The 16315-nt window shown below is 54.1% G+C and overlaps 1 protein-coding gene across 1 annotated transcript in view; it reads right to left on the minus strand.

Moving 5' to 3' along the window:
* The window catches only part of Hmcn2 (hemicentin 2), a 154314-nt gene that overhangs the window by 21441 nt on the left and 116558 nt on the right, over positions 1 to 16315 (minus strand). Inside the window, exons 69-85 of the mRNA XM_051166434.1 lie at positions 16014 to 16204; positions 15345 to 15426; positions 15124 to 15260; positions 14112 to 14253; positions 13893 to 14037; positions 12797 to 12924; positions 12100 to 12256; positions 10522 to 10643; positions 9848 to 10012; positions 8018 to 8125; positions 7597 to 7731; positions 7182 to 7316; positions 6082 to 6272; positions 4761 to 4974; positions 3674 to 3808; positions 2569 to 2759; positions 255 to 336 (exon numbers count right to left, since the gene is read on the minus strand). Coding sequence (XP_051022391.1) covers positions 255 to 336; positions 2569 to 2759; positions 3674 to 3808; positions 4761 to 4974; positions 6082 to 6272; positions 7182 to 7316; positions 7597 to 7731; positions 8018 to 8125; positions 9848 to 10012; positions 10522 to 10643; positions 12100 to 12256; positions 12797 to 12924; positions 13893 to 14037; positions 14112 to 14253; positions 15124 to 15260; positions 15345 to 15426; positions 16014 to 16204 — 2460 coding nt within the window. The remainder of the gene's footprint in view (positions 1 to 254; positions 337 to 2568; positions 2760 to 3673; positions 3809 to 4760; positions 4975 to 6081; positions 6273 to 7181; positions 7317 to 7596; positions 7732 to 8017; positions 8126 to 9847; positions 10013 to 10521; positions 10644 to 12099; positions 12257 to 12796; positions 12925 to 13892; positions 14038 to 14111; positions 14254 to 15123; positions 15261 to 15344; positions 15427 to 16013; positions 16205 to 16315) is intronic.

A 16315-nucleotide genomic window follows, 5' to 3' on the forward strand; every position in this document is an offset into this window, starting at 1 on the left:
GCAAGCTCCGAGCTGTGGGTTCCGTGCAGGAGCTGTCACTTTAACCTTAAAGGCAGTTTTGAGTCTCAAGTAGAAAGGACAATCAAAATAACGGCAACATTTTTTCTTTCAGCCTGTACCTGGGTCACATTTGGGAACAATTATATCTTCCACATAATAAACTGTACCCACCCACGGCTGGTTCCCCCCTCACCCTCCACCCCAGCACCCATATCACCTGATCCCCACCTGCTGGGGACAAAGCTGACACTCACTCTGGAGCACAAGGGTCACCACTTTCTTCACGACGCCCATCTCGTTCGTGGCCAGGCACTGGTACTGTCCTGCGTCGTCCATCTGCAGGGGGTGAGGGGGTGGGGGTTGCAGGTGCTCAGGTGAGGGCCAGGGGCAGTGGGGCACAGATGGGTGACTCATCTAGCTGGGAAGGGGTGGAGGGTGGAGGGTGGACAGGGAAACAGGAATGCTGAAGGCAGGGAGGGCCCCCGGGGCCGCCATTCATCTGCTATGCGGAGAATCTGGTCTCTCTGCAACAGAGCCCTGGGGAGGAAAGGTGGGCCTTGCCACCCCCCGGGGCAGGTCTCATGCTGAAGTAAGCACTCTTCCAGATGCCTGCAGGAACTTCTATTGCTCTGCCATTGGAATTTGGATGCCCTGGGAATGTTTGCTGAACACTATAGGGCACACTTAAAATTATTTATGTATTTGCTGTTTATTGGGTGGGTGGATGGGTGCATGCGTGCATGTGCACATATTCATGTATGTAGAGGCCAGAGGTTACCTTTGGGTGTCAGTCTGTTTCCCCTGGGCTTGAATTATTTGAGCAACCAGGCCCAGCTTTTTTGTTTGTTTGTTTGTTTGGTTTGGTTTTGGTTTTTCGAGACAGGGTTTCTCTGTGTAGCCTTGGCTGTCCTGGACTTGCTTTATAGACCTGGCTGGCCTCAAACTCACAGTGATCTGCCTGCCTCTCCTTTCCAAGCGCTGGGATTAAAGGTATGTGCCACCACGCCGGGCCTCAGCCCCAGCTTTTTAAATGTGGGTTCTGGGTATCAAACTCCAGTCTTCATGAATCGTGACAAGCCCTTGGCGGACTGAGCCATCTCCTCAGCCCATGCAAGGTATATTTTAAAGCCTAAGGTCTCAGGTGTTTGTACTAGAAGGTACAGCACACAGGGTCTCCAGCACCAGCATGCAGGGTCTCCAGCACACAGGATTTCCAGCACCAGCACACAAGATCTGTAGCGCACAGGGTCTGAGGCACACAGGATCTGTAGCACACAGTCTCCAGCATCAGCACACAGGGTCTGTAGCACACAGGGTCTGCAGCACACAGGGTCTGCAGCACACAGGGTCTGCAGCACAGTCATTTGGTATCTAAGGACACTCCCACAGGGTGTCTTGTCCATTATTAGTCTGTGGTTGTCATCCTGTTGTTGCTGTTAGATTTTTTTTTTTTAATTTTGACTTTAAAAGCATTTTTTAAAAGGCACACACCACCACTGCCTGGCTCTTTCAGACTGGGGAGCCGAGTCTCCAGAGGCATGGTAATGGGGGAGCAAAGGAATTCCACCCACATGGGTCTGGCCTCCAAATCTCCACCCTTGGGCTCTGCCTTACACAGGCCCCTGGGAGCTGTCTTTTGAATAGATGCCACCTCCCTGGCACAGGTGTGGTCTCTTGCTACCCTGAATTCATCCCCTCAGAAGTGCCTTTAATCCCAGCACTCAGAAGGCAGAGGCAGACAGATCTCTGTGAGCTCAAGGCCAACCTGGTCTACGGAGAGAGTTCCAGGACAGCCAGGACTACAAGAGAAACCTTGTCTGGAAAAAACAAAATCAAACCAAACCAACCAACCAACCACCACCACCAACAACAACAAAAACAAGCAAAAAAAAAAAAAAATCTCTAAAAGAATAAGAGCTACTAGAACTGTTGCAGGTGTCCCCAGGACTGTTGCAAGTGTTCCCCAGGACCGTCACAGGTGTTAAACCTCATGACGCTCATGCTGGCTCAGGCAAGATGGCTGTCACTGCAGCTGCAGTTGCACTATACCTGTCTTTAGTCACTCTCTGCATAGTTCCTAAGTAGGCAGATCGAAAGCCTATGATGATGTGATGCCAGGGCTGACTGGTGAGTTTCGGTGTCGCTAGCTGTAGGAGCATGGGCCACAGATGAAAGCTGGGAGGGGAGCTGACTGTACAGAACAGGCAGCAGAGGCGTGGGCAGCCTCCTGAATGCACTGTGGTTCTCTCTGATCCTCAGTGTCTTCATTTATACAGTGGGGCCATAGTTATCTACCTAGCCTATGGATATTAAAAAAAAATATTAAGAGGGCATTCCTCCCAGGCCACTCTTAAATATCCAGCATAAGTCCTCTGTACTGATGATTTCCCGCCATTAGCCTATGAGGCAGAAATAGCCGCGGGTGGGCGTGGGTGGTAAGGCACAGACATGGTGAGTGGGGGTGGGGAGACACCTAGACAATAAACAGGGAAGTGCTTTGTAGACTATAGAGGGTGGTGCCAACCTCTAAACAGTTGTAAAATGCATAGGGATGGGTCCTCGCCTTGCCTTGGTCCTGAGGATGGTCAGGGAGCCATTCTGTAGCTGGAGGTAGAGGCTGTTGATGGGCAGTGGAAGGCCGTCTTTAGTCCAGCGGATGTCAGGAGCTGGGTCTCCGCGAACCACACAGTGTAGCTGGATGTTGCCCCCTACAGGTTCTACCAGGTAGGAGAGGGCTTCCCCTTGAAGGACTGGAGCTTCTACAAGAGCCAACACAAAAGAAGTGGCTGGGAGGGAAGCTCCCTTGCAGCCCACCGGTTCATCAGCCTACTTCTAGACTCTGTTCAGCCCCTGCCTTCCTCCTGAGCACTAAAGGATCTCCTGCTGGCCCAGCGTGGCTGTGCATAGTCTGTATTGGGAGGGCAAACAGCTTCTGTGTCATGGGTTGATTCCCATAAACTGGCAATGGCCGCTAGGAATGTGTGCTATGATTGATTAGTGATGCCAGAGTGGACAGAGGAAGGAGTTTGTCTTTTGTATGTCTGCAGTACTGGTCCATGCAGATAGACTGCTGCAGCAGGTACTTTGGAAAAGAGCTGTAGGAACAGGCATGCTGGGACACCGCTGGACGCAGAAGCTAAGGGATTCACTTAACTCTCCAAGCACCGCTGGCTTTTTCGTACTGGTCCCCAAGATTCCTGGGGTCTTGAGACGGAAGTGGTCCAAAGTCACATGGACTCTGCCTGGGGCTACATTGCCTCCAACAAGATCCACCCAAAGCTAAGCAAAAGTCCCAGTGTTTATGAGGGCTACCTATGCGGGGAAGGGGGCTCAGGGGTCGGGGTGGGGGGACAAAGACAACGACAATGGCAGCCTGTTTTAAATACTGGCCATACCCTCCCTCCATGGCTCACTCCATGAGGCTGTCCAGCTGCAGGTTGGACTGTCAGAGGAGTGAGTGTAAAACACACTGTACCACCCACCACCCCGCGGATGAGTTTACAGAGTCCACAGTACAGCCCAGGGCACGGCAGTGTATAAAGTCCCTCAGGGCATCCCAAGGTCCACAGGTTGAAGAGTCCCTAGGTAGAAGGCAGGAAGCTGGTCTCTTAAACAGCAGGAAATGGGTTACAGGAGGTTTATGGAGAAAGGCCCCCATGGGACCCCATCCTACCCTTCACATGGACGAAGCTGACAGCCTGTACACGGCCAACTCTGTTCTCAGCCCAGCACACGTACGTCCCACTGTCCTCTCGGGTGACGGCTTCCCGCTGCAGCGTGCTGCCCCCATCCTGCTCAGACACCCCCTCTGTGGTGGAAAAAGAGACATCCATCGCTCTTAGTCAAGGAATATGGGTCACTCCACTGAGGCCTGTGTATTCAGAAGGTGCTTAACAGGGCTGTGGAGATGGATGGGAGGGTCCTTCTCCATGGGTGACTGAGGCAGATCTTTTTGGGGGCCACAAGCCACAGAGGATATGGCCAGAGACTTTGCCTGTTTTGGAATTTCCAGGTGACTGTCAAGGGTAGGTCTTTGTGGGCCTATTAACATGAACAGCCAGGCAAAGACTCACAGGCCTGGAATCCCAGTGCTTAGAAATGAATGCAGCTGGTCCAGGAGCTCAAGGCTAGCCTGGGCTACACAAAGCCCTGTGGGCTCTCTGATTGGCTAGACTGAGTTCCAGAGATATGAGGAGCCCAGGTCCTCAGGAGATAACACCTTTCCTTGCTGTGGGCCAGACATAGTCTCTGTGACCAGATACTGCAATTATGGGGGGAATTTATTCAGGATGCCAAGCGTATTTCTACGTTGAGCCATCTGTCCTTGGTAACCTGACTTTTTTCTATGTCTGCGGCCGCACACGGGTGCTCAGACCTGGCCTTACACTTGGTGTGAAGCAGGAAATGCCATTTCCAGGGAAGGGCACTCAGTGATTTACTAACAAAGCAGGTACTTATCAAACACCTAACGTGTACTCCGAGCACCTACATGCCCCTGCCGGGTCTCAGAGGGGAGGACAGAGCTACCCCCTATGGGAGCAGTATTTTGGGCCAAGAACACAGGCACCCCTCCTGACCTGGGGTCTCTGCGGCTGAGTCTTCTGTTCAGATGGCTCAGCGTGTGCTCACAGGCAGGCTCTGAGCCTGAAGGACCAACTGCCACCCGCCTCCACTCTACTGCACTGGTCTCTCAACCCTCCATCCTTGTCCATCTCCCTGGTCAAAGCTCCTTGTCACCCCCGACTCCAGGAGACGCAGACCTGTGACAGGCTGGTCATTGATGGTCCAACCAATGCGGGGTGTTGGGCTGCCCCGGGCCACACAGCGAAGCCACAGCCTGTCCCCAAGGCGCAGGCTGCGGTCCCCAGGCAAGGTGGTGAGGACAGGCAGCGTCAGGATGGTGAGATGCACACGGCGGCGGGCACGGCCCACAGCATTCTCTGCAGTGCAGATGTATGTGCCTGCATCCTGGCCCTGTGGGCAAGAGGGAGGTTCAGGACCTCTGCACCTAGCCTGGGCCAGGACACCCTTGGAGAGCCATCCTCCATAGGTTCCTATGGTGCATCCAAGCCAGAGACGCAGAGAGACTTTTCCTAGACTCTATAGCCAGCAGTAGGCTTAGCTGACTTCCTTGAAGCTAGGCAGGGTGTCTCTCTCTCTCTCTCTCTCTCTCTCTCTCTCTCTTTCTTTCTTTTTTTTTTTTTTTTAATTTTTTGAGACAGGGTTTCTCTATGTAGCCTTGGCTGTCCTGGACTCGCTTTGTAGACTAGGCTGGCCTCGAACTCACAGTGATCCACCTGCCTCTGCCTCCCAAGTGCTGGAATTAAAGGCGTGCGCCACCACGCCCGGCTCTTTCTTTCTTTCTTTCTTTCTTTCTTTCTTTCTTTCTTTCTTTCTTTCTTTCTTTCTTCCTTTTCTTATCACCCAAGCTCTGGACATATGACTAGAGCCATGGGACCTGGCTGTTTCCTGACATTGTACTGGGTGCTGGGCCTTGTAGTCCGACAGACCCATGCCAACTTATCCATGTTGGTCTCTATCTTGGTCACCTTTATGGAGAAAACCCAGTGACTTTCTGAGGGGAGATGTTCTGCAGTGCTCTGAGGCAGGGCTAGTGTGCTCCTCAGTGCTGTGGGGACAGGGACCCCGATAACCCTCGCAGTTGCGTGTCGCCACACGGCTGCCAGGTCATTCAATGAGTGAGCAGCTTCCTTTTGCATTACTGATAATCAGGGGGGCTGGTCCCCCATATCACTGGCTCAACGCCTCCTCTTGAACTTGGAGGACACTCAGTACCAAGACTGGTTGAGAACGACTGGTGCACTTGGGAGACACAAATGTGTCACTGTGCTTCCCTGGGAGGTGGCCACGGAGGTCCCTTCAAACCTGGATTCTGATCACGGAGAGAAGGTCTCCTGGGGTATCCAGCTGCCTCTGAACATGGGATGCTAACACTGCCCTCCCAGGTTGCCAGGGGCTAAAGGGTTAAAGGGCTCAGGGATAGCCTTGGCAAACAGGTGGTACTCCACAGCTATCTGCCACCCTAGGGCTGTACTCGCTGATCTTGGGGCTGGGCCTCACCTCGGAGTTCTTCACCAGGAGCTCCCCGGAAGGCTGCAGGGTGAACTTGCCCTCAGCTCCAGACAACACTTGGCCGTCCCTTTCCCAGGTGATGGCTGGCTCAGGGCTGCCCTTGGCTCTGCAGGGCAGGAGGGCATGGGAGCCCTCAGTGGCGGACAAGTCTGGGAGGCCGTTCTCAATCACAGGCGGGACTGCAGGGAGATGGACGCTCATTTGGGGCTGGGTTGAGCTGGGTGTGGTGGGCTGCTCGGCTACGGGGAGCCCTTGGCGGCTCTCAGCCCCTGTCAACCTCCTCTAGCAAGGGCCAAGCCACAGGCCACCAGTACAGAGCCTGCGGTCAGTGCTCTGAGGATCCTGTGTTTGGTGATGTCATGCCAGGGTGAGCCTATAATTATACCTGTGTGCGCAGGTGTGTACACACAGGTGTGTGTGTGTGTCTATGTATGTGAGTGTGTCTATGTATGTGTATCTGTGCACACACACAATGACTTATAGCACTGTGGTGGGGGCCGAGGCCATGTAGGTCCCATCAGCACAGGCGCCCTGTGAACGACAACCTCAGCGACCATGTGCAGCAAAGCTCATACGCATCTCCCCCTCACCCCCGCGCCCCCCCCTCTCCCCCCTTCATGCCCCTATCCCCCCCCCCCCCCCGGGACTATCCTAGGGAAAGAGTGGCGACGGTCACAGGCAGGTGTACTTTGCTTCTTTCATATGCTGACACGCGTCCATGCTGGAGAATGAGGCTCAGGAGGGGCTTGGAGCCAGGAGCCACTCTGGATTCAGGGCAGAGCCTGACCCTAGTCCCAGAGCCATGGTCATCCGGACATCCTGTCCACAGCCACAGGGCCAGAGTGGACTGCGCCCACTGAATGCTCTCTAAATGTTGAGCCGACGTTTGACAGACATAAGGCTCAAGCTAAGAGAGAGCCATGCAGAAACTTCTGGGCAGGGGAAGTAGCTACTGTCACCAAGTTACAAGGAAAGAAGGAAGGAGGCAGTGCTGGGCGGGGAAGCGGCAGGGTTGTGTCAGTCAGGGCTGAAGCAGACAAAGAAGAGAGAGCCTCAAAGCTCTGGACAATCACGTCTCCTGGGCCCACCTTGCACCACCAGCCTCGTCTTTGCCATGGCACTGCCCACGCTGTTCTGGGCAATGCAGTAGTAGTTCCCAGCATCCTCTGGGCTGGCCTGCACGATCCGCAGCTGGCCGCTGGGGAGGATCTGCATATGTGCTCCTGGATTTGGAAGGATAAAATTAAGGCTATAGTATCTGGGATGAGGGAAGTGCCTAGAGGGACCAGATGTGGCTTGTGGTGATCAGTTGGATTTTGGTGTCGCAGTGATGGGACAGACAGGACACTCCCAGACTTCCCAATTGGTGGGAGGCGGTGCCAGGGCAGAAGGGAGCAGAAGCGGGGGACTGTGTCTCAGGCTCAGGGCTCAGGGTGAGGGTTGGGTCTCCTGGGCAGGGAGGAGGACACCCGGCCCTTCCAGCTGGCCACCCTGAGGTCTCACCTTCAGGGATGCTGAGTCCCTCCTTCTGCCAGACGACCACTGGCTGGGGGATACCCGAGGCCTCACAGGGCAGCAGCACCTCCTCTGATGCCACAACCTGAACCACGCTGGGCAGTGGCTTCACCACAGGGGAAGCTGCAGGCACAGAAGACAGAGGTTCCTCCAGCAGAAGTCCCTCCAACCACGATGTACATCAAAGGGGAGGGGTCTCTAGAGCAATGGTGGGTGGGTTCCAAAGCCTCACACCAGCAACAAGGCTGCCCAGGGAACCTACCCTCTCCCAAAGATTCCAAACTAGGAATTAGTTTCAGTTAGGCTGGGGCAGCAGGGGCTGAGGTCTCCCCTATACTCCCAGTGCCCTGACCGGGCCTCCCATTCCTCCCCTATTCCCTTTACCCTGGGGCCCAGCTTAGGCCCTTACCTTGCACTGTAAGGACCATGTGCTTGCGGGCCACCCCGGCAGTGTTGCGAGCTGTGCAGGTGTACCGGCCAGCATGGATGGGAAGGGCGTGCTCGATCTCCAGGGCTCCTGTGGGTGGAGCCAGGCATGGCTGGGGGAGGGGATTAGGGATAGGAGTCCCTACTGATGGAGGGGGCAGGGCTGTTACCAGCATCCTTTCAGACTGCCTTTGTTGCCCTTGGGTAAAGCTCGCGGGCACAGAGGGCATGGGAACCGGTTCCAAGCCCATCACGCTCCCTGCCCAAGGTGTGTGACCGTGAGGGCTTCCTTCTACTCCCGTGCCTCAGTTTCTCCGTGTGCACAGGGAGAACCAGACCAGGTGGGCTGCAAGGTCTCCGGCTTCTCTGGGTCAGTCGCTCCTTCCAATGTCCTCCTCTCGGAAGCCTCCCAGGGCTCCCCTCTGCCCTCCCCGCTCAACCTTCTCACTGCAAAGTGGTTTGGGGTTTTTACACAGGGACCCTGGGGACCTGCTGGGTGTGTGGGGGGGGCGAAGGGTGAGGTCACAGGCCTGTAACCCCAGGTTGGAAGAAGAGTTCCACTGCACCCAGAGAAGCTGAAAAGCAGGGCCTGCCCTGCCCCATCTTGAGATCCGGGTTCCTTGACTAACAAGAGCATTCAAGTGGGAAATTGCCATAATGATTTTTCTTCCTTTTCCTTTTTGTTGTTGTTGTTGTTGTTGTTTGTTTTTGTTTTTTGTTTTTTGTTTTTGTCCTGGACTTGCTTTGTAGACCAGGCTGGCCTCAAACTCACAGCGACCCACCTGCCTCTGCCTCCTGAGTGTTGGGATTAGAGGCATGCCCCACCTCTGTCCCGCCTGCCATAATGATTTTTGACAAGTAAATGTCAGGTTCTCATGTAGCCCAGGCTGGCCTGGAGCCTACTACATAGCTGAGGATGACCTTGAATTTCTGTCCTCCTGCACCTACCTCTCAAGGCCTGGAACTGCAGCGGTGGACCACCATGCCAGCTTTATGTGGTACTGTGGATGGAGCTGAGGCTTCACGAAAGCTGGGAGGGTGTTCTACCAAGTGGACTACGTTCTCAGCCCAGCAAAGGCATTTTACAAATCGCCATCCCTAAGCTAGGTACGATGGCGCACACCTGTACTCTCAGCACTCAGGGAGCCAGAGGCAGGCAGATCTCTGTGAGTTCGAGGCCAGCCTGGCCTAGAGAGTGAGTACAGGATAGCCAGGGCTGTCTCGGGGGGAAAAAATGCTACTCCTGTTATCCAAATTCTATCAACAATAGGACCTCTCAAACACCAAAATATTGGGGCTAGAGAGATGGCTCAGAGGTTAAGGGCACTGTCTGCTTTTCCAAATGTCCTGAGTTCAATTCCCAGCAATCACATGGTGGCTCACAACCATGTATGAGATCTGGTGCCCTCTTCTGGTGTGTGGGCACACATTCAGACAAAACACTGTATACATAATAAATAAATAAATAAATAAATAATAAAAACAAAAACCCCACCAAAATATCAAGAGCATGGTTTTAAATGAAGCCCACGCCCCTTGGGTGAAGCTTTAACAATACTTCCAGGACTTTTCTCCTTTCATCAGAAAACACTGACTTTCCCAGGATCCCCAGAGTTCCTCTGTTGGGCCTCAGACAGCAGACAGTACATAGGAAGGAAGGGGTACTGAGGATCAGAGAGGGCAAGGGTCTTCCCTCAGATTGCACAGCAGGGTGGGGAAAATCTTGCTTCCTTCCTGCTGCCCAGACTCGTCCATGCCTTCTGTGTAACTTCCTCTCTCCTCAGAGGCATCTCTGCTCTTCACTGTAACCTACCCGAGGCCAAGACTCGGTAGCCGCTGCCCCTTGCTCCCAGCTGGGTGCCTGCCTTGCTCCAGGACACGGCTGGGGCTGGTGACCCTGTGGTGTGGCATGTGAGGACCACGGGTGCCATCCTGGTCACCGTGAAGTCTGTCTGGTCATCCGCAATGGTGGGGGGTGCTGAAACACAAGACAACTCCCTGCTGAGGAGCAGAGGGGACAGGTGGCCGCGGGACCTCAAGGACACAACTGTCATCAAGGGAGGCATGGGGTGGCATGAGCTATGATGGGGCAGAGGCCGAAGCTGTGGATGCAGCAGAGCCATACTGTACGCTTGGCAGATATTTTAGGCACAGAGGTAGTCATGAATAGATTTGGTAGAGACATTGGCCTGGTGACTTTGGAGAAAGGCCTCAGGGAGAGGTGACACCTAATTGAAATCTGGAGGAAAAACAGCCATTGGCTGGGTGACAGGAACACATTTTGAGCAGCCATGTTCTGGGGGGTTGGGGTGGGCATCAGTGGGGCAGGAGTTACATCAGCATGGTGGGAAGTAAGACCCAGGAGAACTTCCTAAAAGAGGCATCCTAAGATGCTTAGAAGTCTTGGGATAAAGCCCTCCTGCTGGCAGGAGAGCTCCCAAGAGGGAGGATGTGGTGCGCACATTTCCCACCTCTGCCAGGACTCACCATGGACGGTCACCTGGTAGTGCCTGCGCGACTCGCCCACCTCATTGCTCACCACACACTCGAACTGGGCTGAGTCCTGAGGGCTGGGAGCTGCGAGGAGCAGCGCATTGGAAGGCAGGAGCCTGGGATGGACATATGCATGGCTGCAGTGAGGAACCCGAGGTGAGCCAGAGCAGTCTCCCTGCCCCAGGCTTATCCTGCATCGACACCTAGACATGACTCTTATATAAAAAGATTTATTTATTTATTATGTATACAGTGCTCTGCCTGCATGTATACCTGAAGGCCAGAAGAGGGCATCAGATTGCATTATAGATGGCTGTGAGCCATCATGTGGTTGCTGGGAAATGAACTCAGGACCTCTGGAGGAGCAGTCAGTGCCCTTAACCTCTGAGCCATCTCTCCAGGCCGTCTCTTATATATCTTTTTATTTTAAGGTTTTATTTATTTATTTATTATGTACACAGTGCTCTGTCTGCATGTATACCTGCTAGAAGAAGGCAATAGATCACATTGAGGATAGTTGTGAGTCACCATATGGTTGCTGGGAATTGAACTCAGGACCTCTGGAAGAGCAGCCAGTGCTTTTAACCTCTGAGCCATCTCTCCAGCCCCCAACTTTTTTTTTTTAATTTTATTGATTTATTTATATTACATCTCAATGGCTATCCCATCCCTTGTATCCTCCCATTCCTTCCTCCCTCCCATTTTCCCCTTATTCCCCTCCACTATGACTGTGACTGAGGGGGACCTCCTCCCCCTGCAGCCCCCAACTCTTATGTATCTTCTAGGGGCTAAGAGATGGCTCTGAAGTTAAGAGCTCCTTCTGCTCTGCTCGAGTTCTTTTCCCATCACTCATGTCAGGTGACTACCAACTGCTTGTAACTCCAGCTCCAGGGGATCTGAGACCTTCAGGTCTCATGGCCCACTGCAAGCATATGTGAAACGACACAGACACACTTCTGTCTGTCTGTCTGTCTGTCTGTCTGTCTTTCTGTCTCTGTGTCTCTGTTTATGTCTCTGTCTCTTTCTCTGTCTCACACACACACACACACACACACACACACACACACACACAGAGTATCTTCTAGAACTTTCTACTCCTATAGAGTCTCCACTACTGGGCTTGTGGATGACTTTTGTATCCATCCATGTTTCTCTGCCTCCTGCATCTTTGGGATGATTCAGAGGATGACAATTGATCTCCAGTCAGAGGTGATGAGACATAGCAAACACACTTGATGGTCACTAACCACCAGCTGCGTGTGAGACACTGGCAACGCTCCGGGGGCCCTCAGAAGTAGCTACAGGCTTCATGCGTGCCAAGCGAGCGACCTGCCACTGAGCCTCCTCAGAACCTCCACGTTCTGCTTTCGATGTGCCCAATAAGTCACACATGTTTTTCTGTGGGACCATGTGTTCAAGCAGCTTCTCTTCCTCCAGGTGGTGTCAAGATTCCCCCACCTCACACCCTGACACTGTGTGATGCACCCCTTTCACCCCCCCAGGCCCCGCCCCCCCCAGCCGCACGCATACACCCCTTCCCTATCTCCCCACTGTAGATGGGCTGTTCATTACCGGTAGCTGCCTTGCTGCAGGCGGAAGTCCAGCTTCTGGCCATCTTTCCACCAGGTCACCAGGGGCTTAGGAGAGCCTGTGGCCTCGCAGGGCAATGAAGCTGGGCTGTGGGCGGTCAGGGTCAGGTTGGAGGGGCCGGGGGCAATAGCCGGGGGCTCTGGGGGAAAGGTTAGTTATTAGGACACAGGTGTGGGACAGGGACATGGGACTCTGTAGAAACTCAGGCTTAGGGCACTGGTTGCTATCTTCAATTCACCCTATGGAGCTGGGGTGGGGAGGGGACCTCGCCAGGGAGGACTGACAATGGACAATGGATCGGTTGGGCGTTTCTGACACCTCATCCCGGAAGGAGGCTTTTCCCTATCTGTCCTGCCTGAGGTCAGGGTCCTACAAGGCAGTAAAGCTGCCATGGGAGGAAACACTTGACCAGAGGACCCAGTTCAGTGGCTTGGAGTCAGCTTCCTTGGAGCATCTGCCATCCTGTGCTTGTCCACTCATATAAGGAAGGGAGTGTGACACATGTGTCCCCTGACTACGTGTGGGTAAAACCTCTTGCTCCTGGGCTTTGTGGCCCAAACCTCTTGGAGAATTATTGCTTTTGGACCGACTTCTGGAGCAACTCAGAAACCAAGCATGCCTGGCCCCTGGCCGGAGTGGATGCTGAGGGTAGGGAGAATGCCTTTCCCCACCCACCTACCAAAGACTCTGAGGTCTAGGCCTTGCCGGTCAGAGCCAGCAGAATTGGATGCCAGGCAGAGGTAGTGTCCTGCATCCTGTGCCAGGACCGGACGGATCCGCAGTGAGCCGCCAGGCAGAAACTCTAGCCTGGAACAGAAAGAAAGGTTGCCATGGAGACAGGCAGATGGGGTTGGACCCCTAACCGTGTTTCCAGCAAGATGCCCCCTTCTGCCCCAAGTGCTCCTACAAAATAATTAAAACCCAGCCCTGCACACAATAGACCAACCTAAGGCTACCACACACTACCGGGCACCGGAGAGGTCAAGAGGGGCTGCTCCAGCATCCTCACTGTTCTGAGAATGGCCCCAGTGGCCAGACTGTGCTAAGCAGTCCTGCCCTTAGACACAGCAGACTGGACAGGGCACGCTTCATCACACAGGCGGGGCCGATGGCATTGCGTGCCTTGGGAATTTGGGGTTGATATTCACAGAGGGCTTTCTGGCTCCACAGGTTGTGTGGGCAGGGGAGCTGTAAACTTGGGGTGGGGAGGGGGTAGCTGCCCCCATGCTTATAGAGGGAGGAAGGTGAGAGAATGGGCAAAAAGCTCATCGTATCTGTATATGTACGTATGTATGCATACATACATACATATATACATACACAGACAATAAGATAGACAGACAGACAGACAGACAGACAGACACACACACACACACACACACACACACACACACACACACCAGATTAACAAGGTTAGAGAGATGGCTCAGAGGTTAAGAGCACTGCCTGCTCTTCCAGAGGTCCTGAGCTCAATTCCCAGCAACCACATGGTAGCTCATAACCATCTAGAATGTGATCTGATGCCCCCTTCTGGCCTGCAGGTGTACATGTGTAATAATAAATAAATAAATCTTTGCCAGGAGGTGGTGACACACACCTTAAAAAATAAAAAAAAACCCAAAACAGATTAACAAGGTCAATGGTGTGCCTGTCCTTGTGATCTGAGAGCCACCCACATCCTGTGCAAAGTCACTTCTGCTCCAACTGCCCAAACGACAGGCAAAGAGGACCCGAAACCCAAGATCTTCCTAACCCCCTCCCCTTCTGGCTCCCACCTGGGGCTCCCAGTATCCAGAGGGATCCCGTCCTTCCGCCAGCTCACGAGGGGTGTGGGCACACCGCGCACTTGGCAGGGCAGCAGGGCTGTGCGGTTCACTGAGATGTTCACAGTGTTCGGTCCTGGCTGGATGGTGGGTGCCGCTGGGGAGGGGCAGAGGGCAGGGCTGGGAGCCTGTGGCTCTGAGGGGATGGGGGGTGGGAAGGGGGGCACTCACTGTGGATCTCCACACGGAAGGCCACGCTGGAGCTGCCTGCCTTGTTGCGGGCCGTGCAGCTGTAGTCTCCGCCATCGGCCGTGCTCAGCGCCTGCAGCTTGAGGAATCTGCCCTGCTCTGGAAACTGAGTGTGGGCATCTGCCTGCAGGGCCCCCCAGAGTAGGGGAAAGAGGGGGTCTTTATTGGCACCTGCCTGTGACCCTTGACCTTGGTCTCATGGATTCAGAACTGAGTCCTGAGTTGGCCTCCTCTTGCTGTGAAAGCCAGGGGTAGAAGGGAAGGATTTGTTGGGGATACAGTCAAGAGTCTAGCCCTGGGGGATGGCGAGATGGCTCAGTGGTTAAGAGCACTGTCTGCTCTTCCAGAGGTCCTGAGTTCAATTCCCAGCAACCACATGGTGGCTCATAACCGTCTATAATGTGATCTGGTGCCCTCTTCTGGCGTGCAGGTGTACGTGCAGGCAGAAGACTATAAATAATTAATAAATACATCTTAAAAAAAGAAAAAGAAAAAGAGCCTAGCCCCTTTCAGGGTCCCACCTACAGGTTTCTTCTGTTGTTTCTGCTTGCTGGTTCGCTATAGTTCACACCAGTCTTGGCCTAAGTAAGCACTGGGCTGTGAGGTCTGAGAAACCTGAGGCTCAGCAGCCTCCATCTTAGGCTAGCAATAAACCTGTGGCAGAGGGTCACTCTGCTGCGACCCTCAGGAACCTGGAAGGACTGAGCACTGTCATTGAGCCCTTCACCCAAAGACCCACAATCCCATAGCCCATAAGCTGCAAACTGGTCCCTTGGGAAGGATGGGCACAGACAGTTTGTCATAGACTTGGGTCACGGAGCCCTCAGTGACCATGGAAAGAGCACGGGGTATGACGCCTGGCCTGGCTGCAGTGCCCGACCATGACATGGAGTGACAGTAATCATCGAGGTCGAAGATGTGCCCGGAGCACACACGCAGAGCAATGTTCACAACAGACCCTCACCATTCTGCCCTCACCTGGTCAGAGGCTCACCTGAAGCAAGACGCCACCTCGATGCCACTCAATCTCTGGTGCTGGCTCTGCTTCCACCGAGCACTCCAGGATCAGCTGCCCTGGAGCCAGGCCAACCACAGATCGGGGACCCCGGGGCCCAACAACATTTGGAGGGGCTGGAGGACAAGAGGATATACGAGATTGTCCCACTCCTGCAGGTCCCATGCTGTTCCCCCTTCTCCTGTCTCCGGGGTCCCTACCTTGAACCCTGACCCGGAAGCTCTTCTCGGCTTCACCTGCAGGGCTCTCAGCTAAGCAGGTGTACAGCCCGGCATTGTCCACCTGGCAACAAGAGCAAGGAGGGCAGCTGCTGCTGGCCCCGCCATGTTCACCCCTCCTGCCGCCCCACCTTCCGGGCAGCTTATCCCTCCCTGGATTTTTCTTCTTCATCTCGTTCTTGAATTGCAACCACAGCAGGTCTGTGACTTTGGGAAAGTCCCTCTCGCCCTGGCTATCTGGTTTTTTTCTATCAGTCTTGGCTCTGGCCTGCCCGGAAGCCCATAAGGACATAGGCATGAGGATCATGTCCCCAGGGGCAAGGCACACAAAAGAGGATCTGGGGAGGAGGCTTGCAGCTGCCTACTGGACAGCTGCAGTTTTTTTCTTTTCTTTTCTTTTTTAAAGATTTATTTATTTATTTTATGTATGTGAGTGCTCTATCTGCATGTATGCCTGCATGCCAGAAGAGGGCATCAGATCACATTATAGACGGTTGTGAGCCATTATGTGGTTGCTGGGAATTGAACTCAGGACCTCTGGAAGAGCAGACAGTGCTCTTAACCGCTGAGCCATCTCTCCAGGCCAAGCTGATATTTCTTTTCCAGTCCTAATTGCCACCCTCCCCGCGCCCCAGTGGGCAGTGCAAATACCTGCACATTCTGCACCCGGAGCACCCGTCCTACTTGGCTGTCACTTTCCACCCTTGTCAGGGTCCGCCCATCTTTATGCCAAGTGATGTTGGGTGGGGGGATGCCTCGGGCCTCGCACAGGAGTTCCAGGTGGGCACCGGGTGCCAGCGACAGCTCTGAAGTCTGGTCAGATTCCTCGATGTGTGGGGGTTCTGCAAGATGTCCATCTTGGGTCAGCGTTTCTCCCCTCCCCCACCACGCAGAGGCTCACAGCTGAGGGGCCAAGAACTAGCTGTGTATGGAGCGGGGCGGGGCAGTCCTGG

Source organism: Acomys russatus, chromosome 24 (genome assembly GCF_903995435.1).
Source record: "Acomys russatus chromosome 24, mAcoRus1.1, whole genome shotgun sequence".
In the NCBI taxonomy this organism is placed as follows: Eukaryota; Metazoa; Chordata; class Mammalia; order Rodentia; family Muridae; genus Acomys; species Acomys russatus.